General features: G+C 41.7%; 1 protein-coding gene across 1 annotated transcript in view; it reads left to right on the top strand.

Annotated features, from left to right (window-relative positions):
• Positions 1-12571, top strand: part of NR6A1 (nuclear receptor subfamily 6 group A member 1) — a 253739-nt gene that overhangs the window by 213075 nt on the left and 28093 nt on the right. Inside the window, exon 3 of the mRNA XM_030817800.1 lies at positions 8212-8454. Coding sequence (XP_030673660.1) covers positions 8212-8454 — 243 coding nt within the window. The remainder of the gene's footprint in view (positions 1-8211; positions 8455-12571) is intronic.

Raw genomic sequence — 12571 nt, 5'->3', positions numbered from 1 at the left:
TTAGTTATGGTAACCAGCAATATATAGAATATTTTGCAGGAATAAAATTGTGTGCAGATCATGACTTTTACATACAAAGGGGTAAAACATAGCCTAATATCTGTGGCTACTTCTGTGCAGCTCTTCTTGATAGTCTTGCTGAAACTTAGTGAACTATCTCAACTCTTTTAGAGAGGAATGAGATTCTTCTCAGAGGAAACCCAAGTTGGAGAGGAGTTTTCCAGCACCAAATTTAAGACATGACTTTATATGCCAGTTGTTTCTTTGCTTATACCCACTCTTCCACCTTCAGTTGTCTAACTGGTAGTTGTACTTCAGAATTCACTTCCTCTAGGAAATCTGTCATTACTTTCCCCTGCCACCAGGCTGACTGGTGCTAATAAAATTTTTTTAAGTTTTTTGTTTTTATTTATTTATTTATTTTTTGAGACGGAGTCTCACTCTGTCACCCAGGCTGGAGTGCAGTGGTGCAATCTTGGCTCACTGCAACCTCCATCTCCTGGGTTCAAGCAATTTTTCTGCCTCAGCCTCCCAAGTAGCTGGGATTACAGGCTCATACCACCATGCCTGGCTGATTTTTGTATTTTTAGTGGAGACAGGGTTTCACCATAATGGCCAAGCTGGTCTGGAAATCCTGACCTCAAGTAATCTGCCCACCTCGGCCTCCCAAAGTGTTGGGATTACAGGTGTGAGCCACTGTGTCCCACCAATTTTTTTGTCTTTTAGATTAAAAAAAGGAAAAACTTATTATTAAGCAGCAATTTTATCTAATGCTTATACTTTGCAAAGCTACCTTATTCTATTACAGACTATGAGGAAGCTAGAGCTCTGTGTCATTTATGGGTAATCTATTGCCTTATTGATTCTCAAACAGTTGTGTTTGTTTTGTTTTTAGAAATGGGATCTCATCCCGCCGCCCCCTAGGCTGGAGTGCAGTGGCATGATCACAGCTCACTGCATCTTCGACCACCTGGGCTCAGGTGATACTCCTACCTCAGCCTTCTCCTGGTTAGCTGGGACTATAGGCGCACCACCATGTCTGGCTAATTTTTTGTATTTTTTGTAGTGACAGGGTTTTGCCATGTTGCCCAGGCTGGTCTTGAACTCCTGGGCTCAAGTGATCCACCCACTTTGGCCTCCCAAAGTGCTGGGATCACAGGCATGAGCCACTGTAGCTGGCCTCACAGCAGTTCTTTTAAAAAAGATAATATCCACATTCTATTATCTAGAAACTGAGGTACATCTAAATAGGTTAAGGAACTTAAAGACACACTACTAGCAAGTGACAGAGCCTAGATTCTGATTCTAGAGCCCAAGTTTTTAATTTTTATGTTCTGTTGCCTGTGTTGCAGAAATGTGTTCCACCAACTTCTGTCTTTTTTTTGAGACAAGGTCTTTCTCTGTTGCCCAGGCTGGAGTGCAATGGCGTGAACACGGCTCACTGCAGCCTTCACTTCCTGGGCTCAAGTGATCCTCCCACCTCACCCTGCAAGAAACTGGGACTGCAGACATACACCACCACCATGCCTGGCTAATTTTTGTATTTTGCAGGGAGACAGGGTTTCACCATGTTACCCAGGATGGTCTCGAACTCCTGGCCTCAAGCAATCCACCCACGTCGGCCTCCCAAAGTGCTGGGACTACAGGCATGAGCCACTGTGCCCAGTCTCACAGCAGTTCTTTTAAAAAAGATAGTATTATCCACATTCTATAGAAGAGAAACTGAGGTACATCTAAGTGCTCAGTCTCCCAAAGTGCTGGGACTACAGTGCTCAGCCTGTCATTTTCTTTTCTATCCACAAGTTGAGGCTTACCTTGCCATGGGCCCTGAGATCAACTCTACATTGCCACCCAAGCCTGTCCCCTTGATTGCAGTGTATGTCTGTTCACCTAATCCCAGTCTCATCAATTAAAGTTTAAAGTTTGTTAAAAATTGTCTTGGGGGCAAGCACAGTGACTCCTGCCTGTAATCCCAGCACTTTGGGAGGCTGAGGTGGGTGGATCACCTGAGGTCAGGAGTTTGAGACCATCGTGGCCAACATGGTGAAACCCTGTCTCTACTAAAAATACAAAAATTAGCCGGGCATGGTGGCACACGCCTGTAATCCCAGCTACTTGGAAGGCTGAGGCAGGAGAATCACTTGAACCTGGGAGGCAGAGGTTGCAGTGAGCTGAGATTGGGCCATTGCACTCCAGCCTGGGCGATAAGAGCGAAACTCCATCTCAAAAAAGAAAAAATAAAAGACAAAACCAATTGAATAACTATTTCCAGGATGCTAATGGTTAAGTCAGATTAGAGAAAGGATTTCAGTGTTTTGCCAGAAGGCCACATTCTGTTTAATACTGTTTTAAGGATAGAAATGAAAATAATGTAACACTGACCACACATGTAGACAAGAAGGAGATGGAAGAAATAATATACTAGGTGGCAGGACCCAGATCCCCAAAGATTTCAATAGCCCAGAATGACATGCAGAATTTATTATATAAAGATAAAATGGATCAAGGGCAAATGTAAAGTCCTACCCTCGGGTTCAACATTCTACTTCCCAAGAATGGAATAAGAAAGATATTGGTTAATGGTATGTGTGGCAAATACTTCAGGTTTTAGGTGCCTGTGAAACAGATGTGAATTAAATATGTGTGTGGTTGAGTAGGAGGTGGCAGGGAGGATTGAAAATATAGCAGTCTTAGAATTGGAAGATCTTGAATTGCAATTCAAGCTCCACTCCTGATTGGTTGTGTAACCAAGAGTATTTACTCTTTCAGCATCAGTTTTTCCCATTATAAAATGTGTGGCATGCCACAGAGATTCAGTCATTGTAAAATGTATGTACTTACTGGTGTTGCTAGCTGCAGAAACATAGAAGCAAAATCAATTCAGTCTTAAATGATATTAAGAAAAATCATTCAGTTCTGGATACTTTGTTTTAAGAGAGATTTTGATACTATATAATTCATTAAGACTAAGAAATGAGAAGGAAAAAAATCACAGTTGGACACTCCATTATTATTATTATTATTTTCTTTTTTGACGGAGTCTCGTTCTGTCGCCCAGGCTGGAGTTCAGTGGCGCGATCTTGGCTCACTGCAAGGTCTGTGTTCCGGGTTCAAGTGATTCTCCTGCCGCAGCCTCCCGAGTAGCTGGGATTACAGGCATGTGCCACCATGCCCGGCTAATTTTTTGTATTTTTAGTAGAGATGGGGTTTCACCATGTTGGTCAGGCGGGTCTCAAACTCCTGACCTCAGGTGATCTACCCTCCTTGGCCTCCCAAAGTGCTGGGATTACAGGCGTGAGCCACTACACCCAGCCTGAAAACTCTATTATTATCTTTAAATCTCTGAATGGTTTATATATGAGCTAGGTTAGATTGTACATTTGTTTTTTACCCATGAACACATTATTCAGGGCAGTGGTGGAAGCTTCAGGTTTGGCTCCATGTAAAGAAAAGCCTTTGAACCATTATAACTGTCTAAAAGTAGAATGAATGGAATGAAGTGCCTTATTGAGTCACTAGAGATGTGCAAGTAAGAGTATGGGGCAACTCTTTGTCTTGGAACATTGTGGAGGGAATTCATGCCTCAGGTAAAGATCTGTTCAGGGCAATTTCTAAGGTCTTTTCTAACTCTTAAGATTCCAGATTCAGTAATATAGGAATAATACCTCTCGAAGTTACTGTAGTGAATAGTGTATGTAAAAACTTCTTGCACATTGCATGGTACACAGTTGGTGCTCATTGAATGTTTTTTGCTTTATAAGATAAGAATAACCCTTGCCTTGGCCTGGTACCAGCAAGATAATGAATGTAAACATGCTATAAATACCCTTCAAATCCTTTGCAATAGGAGATGCAGAAATCTGTATCTGACATCTGGCCAGGCACGATTAGGGGCATTTGCTTCAGTTTGTTCATTTACAAAGGGGGAGTTTGGCTTTTTTCGTTGGTTGGTTGGTTGGTTGGGTGGTTGGTTGGGTGGTTTTCAGTGGGGAAGGGACTGACTTACCTGCATGTAGAATGTATAGATTTGCCTTGCTGTGGCCAAAGAATGTAATGGTTAGAAACATAGACTTTTGAGCTTCCAGCCTTTCCTTACTAGCTGGATGACTATTAGGGAGTGATAGCACCTCATGGGCCTCCATTTCCTCATCTGTAAAATGTTGAGGGCACCTCATTTAGGAATAATTGTGATTATTCAGCACAGTCATGTATGTTAAGTGCTTGGTCAGAGCATAGCACCTAAGTGGTCAGTTAACAATAGCTGATTCTATTGTTGTTATTTTTCACATACTGAGAGAGAAGTTTTCCAAATGCTTCTTTGAAGGGCTACTAGATTGATCTGGAGAGAGCCTTTCTTTTGTACCATTGAGAAACTCCCTTTTGAATTAGTTCCTCATCCATGGCATAGACCATTTTTTGAAGAAACAGAACATGGCAGGCAGTAAGAATAGCTGTAACCAGACAGAGAAGCAGTCCTAGGACTCCAGGCTCCTTAAAGAAATATGGCCCTTTAGTCTTTGATCTCAGTTGTGGCTTTTAAAAACTATCATGAGAAAAGCAAGCAGTGTTACGAGACATGAGCAGGTTCTTAACAGGTCTGTATTTGATTGTCATTCTGTGGGTTCTTTGCTCTGGCTCCAGATGCTGCACAGAATGCCATAGGAATGCTTTATGAAGAGGTTATTGAACTCCAGTTCTGATATTGGTGGTTCAGGGTCAGCCACTTTCTAGGTGGACAAATTGTTTAACCATTTTGGAGCTTCCACTTAATCATTTACAAAAGGGTGATAACAGTTGTACTCACCTATGTATGGGGTTTTGAGGATTACATGAGTCAGTGAATTAAAGCCTACCTAGTTGTGGTGGGTGTTCAGTGAAATCATATCAGTGAAGAAAGGAAGGTGTGTCCTTGTGGATATATTCATTATAACTATTTTTAAGTCTATTCTAATAAGGCTCTGGTTTACATTATAGTCATATCTAAAAGAACACTGAAGGTTTTAAAATTAGAAAATTTAGATTCTTCTATAGTCAATCATGGTTTCCCAACAATGCTTCATGTTCCATTTCCAGGCCTTTTCAGCACTCTAGGAAATGCCATCTCTCAAACATAGTGGGTGCTATTTTTATGCTATTCATTTTGCCTGTTTGGCCTTACCTTTTTAATTTTTAAAATTTGCTATAGTGTTTACCTTGAGCTTTCTTTATGTTTTCAAAAGGAAAATAAAAGGAATACTGATTACACCAGGGCCATTTTTATAGGGTATCTTTTTTATTCTTAATAGGGCTTTTTGTATTTTGTTTGTTTTGCAAACAACAGAAACTCACTTAAGTTAGCTTAAGAAAGAAAAGGAGGATTGGCCCGCGTGGTAGCCCACTCCTGTAATCCCAGAACTTTGGGAGGCTGAGGTGGGTGGATCACGAGGTCAGGAGTTCAAGACCAGCCTGGCCAACATGGTGAAACCCCATCTCTACTAAAAATACAAAAATTAGCCAGGCATGTTGGCGCGTTCCTGTAATCCCAGCTACTCGGGAGGCTGAGGCAGGATCATTACTTGAACCGGGACCTGGGATGCAGAGGTTGCAGTGAGCCAAGATCGCGCTACTGCACTCCAGCCTGGGCTACAGTAGAGTGAGACTCCGTCTCAAAAAAAGAAAAAAGGAGGATTGTATTGCAATAACGTGGTTATGTCAATTTGTCACTGTGCTGTTTTCTCAAAGGAAGTGTATCCAAGCCTTAGAAAAGTCTGTAACCAAGAACTGTAGAGTCCTCAAGAACCTAGGCAGTCTTTCCGTATCTGTCGTTCTGCATTTCCATGGTTGTATAATCTCATATATGTACTTGTCTCTGAATACCTGCTGTTTGCTAGCTGACTTTGGACAAGTCTTAATATTGCCTGTTTCCCTGTTTGCGAAAAAAAAAAAAGGCATATTAGTTTCCTGTGCTGCTGTAACAAATTACCACAAACTCAGTGCCTTAAAACAACAAAAATTTACTCTCTTACTGGAAGAGAAGCCATAAATCCAAAATCAGGCCAGGCGTGGTGGCCCACACCTCTAATCCCAGCACTTTGGGATGCCAAGGTGTGCAGATCACTTGAGGTCAAGAATTCAAGACCAGCCTGGCCGAGATGGTAAAACCCCGTCTCTACTAAAAATACAAAAATTAGCAGGGCATGGTGGCAGGCACCTTTAATCCCAGCTACTTGGAAGGCTGAGGCAGGAGAATTGCTTGAACCTAGGAGGTGGAGGTTGCAGTGAACCGAGATTGAGCCACTGCACTCCAGCCTGGGCGACAGAGCAAGGCTCCCTCTCAAAAAAACAAAATAATAATCAGTATCTCTGGGCTGAAATGAAGGTGTTTGCAGAGCCACACTCCTTTCAGAAGCTCTAGGGGAGAATCGGTTCCTTGCCTCCTCCAACTTTGGTGACTGCTGTCATTCCTTGGTTGGTGGCCAGTTTCTGCCTCGGTCTTTGTATCACCTTCTCTTTTGCATGTTATGTGTTTCTTCTTCTCTACTATCTTTATCAGATCTCCTCTGCCTCTGTCTTACGAAGACACTTGTGATTGTATTTCGGGCCCACCCATATAATTCAGAATAATCCCCTAACACAAGATTCTTAATTTAATCACATCTACAAATACCCTTTTTCCTTTATAAGGTAGCATTTTACAGGTTCCAAGAATTAGGACCTGATGTATATGGGTCGCAGTTATTCTGCTTACTACAGATGGCAATCATAAAGACTCATCTCAAAGTTGGCATATATTAAGGGCTCCAGCCTCCTCCTTTCTCTGCATCCCTCCTATATATACTACCATGACCCTCCATTAACATTGCCTTTGAAAGCCTTTCCTTTCAAGAATGTCATTATCACATTAAATGTGTACCTGCTGGGGTAATAATAATGAAAATAATAGCTGACAGTTATCAGATGTCTATTATAGCCCACATACTGCAATGAGAACTTTGTCCATGGGATATAGGTATTATTATAATCACCATTTAACAGATGAGAGAAATTAGAAAAGTAAAGAAGGTCAGTTTTTCCGTAGTTCACCCAGCTAGTTTCAGAGCTAGGGTTCAAATCAGAATCTCTCTAATTATAAGCGTTCTCTAATTTATGGTATAGTGATGTGCCTTTGTTTTTGTTTATTTGTTTTTTAAGAGATATGGTCTTGCCGTCGCTCAGGCTGGAATGCAGTGGTGCAATCATAGCTCACTGCAGCCTCAAACTCCTGGGCTCAAGCAGTCCTCCTGCTTCAGCCTCCTCAGTAGCTGAGACTACAGCTGTGTGCCATCACGCTGGCTCTATAATGATGTTCTCGATTATTATACCTTGCCTCTTACTCAGGAGTGAGGTTGAAATATCTGATTTCTTGTTTTGGCCTCTGATCGGAACCTTCCCTGGTGATTTCCTGTACCTGCTGGCATAGCTTCACATCACAGTTCACAGGGTGCTTTTTTGTCATGTGCCTGCTCTTTAGCAGTTGCTTGGTCCTGAGTAAATGCAGTTTAAAGGAAGAGAAAGCGAAGAGCTATATTCTATCCTGAATTTCCTCCTCGAGTAACTTGTTTGTTGCTAGTCAGTGAGTTCCATGACTCTGGGGACCATGATGATTTATTTATGTCCTAGCACAGGGCCTGGACACAGAATAGATATTCTGCTAGAGTGTAAGCTTCAGCAGGGACTTCTGTTCAATGCTGTATTCGTGCCTTACAGCAGTTCCCGGGATAGAAGATTTGCACAGTAAATATTTATTGGCTGGATGTCTGGCTGACTGGCTTAGCTCGGCGTGGTTAGAACTCAATTACAGCTGTCATTTATTGGCTGTATATCATGTGTTAGGCCCTTACATGTATGGTAAGTAATCCTTACCGTGCTCCTACAGGGTAGAATTGATGGGTTGTAGAAGAGCAGGGTAAAGGTGATAGAGGAGTCAAAGATATTTTCTAGGTTTCAGTCTTAGATACTGATCCAAGTGTTGATGAAACCCAGGAGGAAGAGTTTAGGTAGACTGTGTTGTGGTATCTGCAACCATAGATACAGGGACTACTCTTGGGACAAGGATCTGAAGATAGGCCCTCTGTTTGCCCTTTAGCCTGGAGATAGTGGTGGTCTTAATCTACCCAGAGCAGAGTTGTTCACTTTAGGAACTGTAGGCTTAAAGCCATTATTTCCACTGTGTTCTAACTTGAACATGATCAGTTTCTGTTTCAGATGATCGGGCTGAACAACGAACCTGTCTCATTTGTGGGGACCGCGCTACAGGCTTGCACTATGGGATCATCTCCTGTGAGGGCTGCAAAGGGTTTTTCAAGCGGAGCATTTGCAACAAACGGGTATATCGATGCAGTCGTGACAAGAACTGTGTCATGTCTCGGAAGCAGAGGAACAGGTGCCAGTACTGCCGCCTGCTCAAATGCCTCCAGATGGGGATGAACCGGAAGGGTGAGTGGTGCTCATGGCTCTGATGGCCCATCCTTCATTCAAAACTTTACCTTTAGTGTCAGCTGTTTAGTTACATATTCCTCAAGCTTGCACTACATGTCAGGCCTTATAGTTTGTACCCATAACCAAAAATGAACGATTCTTGCCTATAAGACCTTCCTAAACTAGGTGGGGGGAGAAAAACTAGTGAGATGTTAAGGTGGGAATGAGTGTACAAGCCCTGTGTGACCAAGAACCCACTTAACAATCAGGTCTTAACTGGGATTAATATACTTCACTAGTTATTTCAGGAATGATGACAGAAGTAGAAATTTTTGGATGAAAAGGCATGAGGTAGGAGATTGCTGAATGTGGTATCATTTTGTTTACTAGAACCATGGTGTACTCAGAGGCTAGGCATGCTCAGAAGTCTGTGTCTAGGTTGGTGAGGAGTTTGGAATTTATTGGGAAGCTTTCCAAGAGCCATTAGCCTGAGATAATATGAACAAACTGATGTTCTAGTAGGATGAATATGAAGGGCTGTTTTGGAGGATGAATTGGGTCAGGGGAAACAGAAAAGCCACCTAGAAAGTTTTTAGTAGAGTCTAGAAGGAAATCTGAAGGATCTGAAGGAACGAGGGAAATAATGCCACAGAGAGATGTTGAAGAAACTCATCTGATAGGAGTTGGTGACATACTGAATATTGAGCAGCACCAGAAGTTGAAATTGAGGATGTGGATTAAGAGTAATGACCTTACCAGGAAGAAAAAAACGAAAAAAAAAAAAGTCAAGCTAAAAAGCAGGGTGATTTCTCTATAGGACCCTCTGAAAAGAAAAGAAAAGAAAAGAAAAGAAAAAGGATGGGGCAAAATGTTGGCCGTGGCAATACTGAGTTTGAGATACCTGAGAAGGAGACATAAAGATGTCCACCAAGGAAGCTGGTTATATAGGATTGGAACTGAGATGAAAAGTCCTGCCTGCAAACAGGCTTCATGGAGCTGTTGGCACAGAGGTGGTAGTAAAAGTCTAGTCCATAGGTGAAATCACCCACAGAGAGAGCTTAGATACAGAAGAGAGAAGGGCCAGTGTCAGAAGCCTAGAGTGGTATTCCCATGGATAGTGGAGAGTAGAATAGAGCAGTGTCATTCAGCAGAAAGAAGAGAGGCTCTAGAGGCAAACAGACTAGCTCTTAGGTCTGTGACCTTAGGAAGTTTGCTTTATATCTCCAATATTCAATTATCTTACCTTTAAGATGGTATGTTACTTACCCTTCAGAGTTCTCTACAGGATTAAGTATGATAACATAAAATACCCAGCAAGGTATTAGGGGTTCATAGCAGCAGTGTTCAGGGATGGGGGTGGTTAGTCAGGTATAGTGAACTATTCAAACTGGTTTTATAGCATTATGAATGCAGACATCCACATATACTCAGACTGGTTTTATTGTGTATGAGATAAGAAGGACCTTTTAAAAACTTGCCCATCATGAAGAAAGGTAAGAGAGATGTGGAAGGGCATTTAGATAAATTTAGGTGGTTTATAATGTATTATAAATACTAATATTTATTGAGCACTTATTTATGTACCCTCCATATATATATTCTACTACTGAATACATACAACAACCCTGTTACTAACTATTATCTCCAGTTTACAGATACAGCTTAGGGAGGTAAAATGACTTAGCAGTAGTTAGTTTAGGGGTGGTTATGTTGACAGTTAATAGTTACTAAATTATAATTTATTATTAAGCAGAGCTTGTACCTGACCACACGGACAATGTACCGCTTCACATGTCTACCATGTGGCATAGCTGTTTACATGTTGAAATGCCCTGCATTTACTGGATGATGAATGCCATAGTAGGACATTTGAAGTGTTACCAAGTTAGTCCCCTGCCTGTCTTTCTAACTCATTTCTGAACACTGTGCCTCAGGGATGCCTTACACTGCTGTGCCTGTACTCAGGTTTTTTCCTCCATTTGGAGATCTTTTCCCTTCCCCACTGTCAGTTTCCTCTTATTGAAATCTTTTCCAGCCACCAATACCAAACATGTACTGTCTTGAAGAGTCTGTCAACTTCCTGCCCTCACCCTGTTTTGGTTTTGGCCTCCACTTCTCTCATCTTCCTTTGTTGCCCTCACTGTGAGTATCTTATGAAAGCTTAGTTATTATGGTTTGCCTTCTTGACTACTGCCTCTGATGAATCATCCTGCTTATTCAGCCGGAGTGTGAGATTCTGAAGCTTCCAGCAAAACTCAGCTGTTTTAGGGAAGAAGAAACTTAACCTTATAACCCCTCTGACCATAGTCAGAAGACACATGGAGTATGAGGGACAGGGAGCTAGCTGTCTCCTTAGGACTATTTGCACGCAGAGCAGGCAGACCCAATTGCCTGGTGAAGTCTGTGTCACGGAGAGAAACCCTGCCACCTCCTGGTTGGTGCTGCAAAAGCAGGATTAAAATTGCAGTTGCCATGGGAGTATTTTGGGAGTAAGGAATGTTCTGTATGGACCTGTGGTGGTTGACACATAATTCTGTGCATTTGTCAAAACCCGTAGAATTTTACACCACAAAAAAGTAAATGTGAAAATTTGTTTAATTAGCTAGGATGTTTTGGGGGTTACAGGGCAGAGAGAAAGAATGCACACTGACAAATGCATCTAGCTGGTGTTACAAATGAGTCACATAACCACACTTAAGGGGTTGGAGAAAAAAGGAGGTAACCTTTGAAAAGTGTTTTGACTGTGTACTGTAAGGCTAAAAACAAAAAGAATTACATACAAACAAAGCACTCTAGTTTGTAAAATTTGTTTATCTCAAGGTTATGTGTTAGGAATTTTGTCGCTACTTCATTTGTATAATAGAGTAGAATCAGCAAGTAAATATATTGTGGACAATGAGAGTCAGGTTTCTCACATCAGAGGAAGAAAGAAGTTATAAATCAGCAAAGGAGAAGGCTAGAATGAATCCCTTTGTGCTAGATTGGAATCAGTATATCAATAGGTATTCATGTTTCAGATAGATTTAAAAATACATAGATACCTTGTATGGGTAGGTGAGTTAGTGTACATATGTATATTTCCAAGCTCTAGCCACGGAGAGGGGCTAGAAGCAGATACCCCAGGAGCAATGAGTACACCCAGCACCCAGATCTTGGCTTCCAAATATCAATGAAAGGAATGAGGACCCATTGGAGAACTGGTTGATTCCAAGTCTGGGGTAGGGGAAATATAAAATGATCCTGGAGCATCTTAAGGGGCCAGCAAGTTAGGAAGTGCTTTCTAAAAAAAGAAAGGAAGCATATCAAAGGGCACAGAAGCCAACCTGAAAGAGCTTCTGATGGCCAGCGCTGGAACAACTTGAGGAACAATAACTGTAGGATTAGTGTATAATCCATGAGTTTATACCAAAAGAAATAAGTGAATAAATAAAGAGAAGTGATCATTCTTCCTTTTAGTGAATTCTGATTAACAAATGTAGAAGGAGGCCAGGCTTAGTGGCTTACACCTGTAATCCCAGCACTTTGGGAGGCCAAGGCAAGAGGATCACTTGAGCCCTGGAGTTCAAGACCAGCCTGGGCAACATAGTGAGACTCCATCTCTAAAAATAAAAATACAAATATAAGTGTAGAAGGAATGAGGGAAATAGAAAAATCACCATTAGGGCTGGGCACAGTGGTTCATGCCTGTAATCCCAGTACTTTGGGAGGCTGGAGCAGGTGGATTGCTTAAGCTCTGGAGTTCAAGACCAGCCTTGGCAACATGCTGAAACCCCGTCTATAAAAAAAAAAAATACAAAAATTAACTGGCATGGTGGCATGTGCCTGTAGTCCCGGCTACTCTGGAGGTCAGGTAAACCTGGGAGACGGAGGTTGCAGTAAGCCAAGATCATGCCATTGTACTCCACCCTGGGCAACAGACCAAAAAAAAAAAAATCACCATTAGAACACCACAGTAATAATTGCAACAAGCAAAACCTACTAATGGATGCTAAATAAGTGGCATCAGTGTCAACAGAAACAGAATATTTGCATAGTCTGCAAATATATAGTAATTACAAAGGGAAAAATAGTAAGTTTATTTAGAGAATTCTGACAGACATAACTTTAGCCAAGTGATCAAGATTAACAGTACCAA

The sequence above is a fragment of the Nomascus leucogenys genome, chromosome 8, assembly GCF_006542625.1.
Source record: "Nomascus leucogenys isolate Asia chromosome 8, Asia_NLE_v1, whole genome shotgun sequence".
In the NCBI taxonomy this organism is placed as follows: domain Eukaryota; kingdom Metazoa; phylum Chordata; class Mammalia; order Primates; family Hylobatidae; genus Nomascus; species Nomascus leucogenys.
The sequence above is the reverse complement of the archived record's forward strand: the minus strand, read 5'-3'. Positions and strand labels throughout refer to the sequence as shown.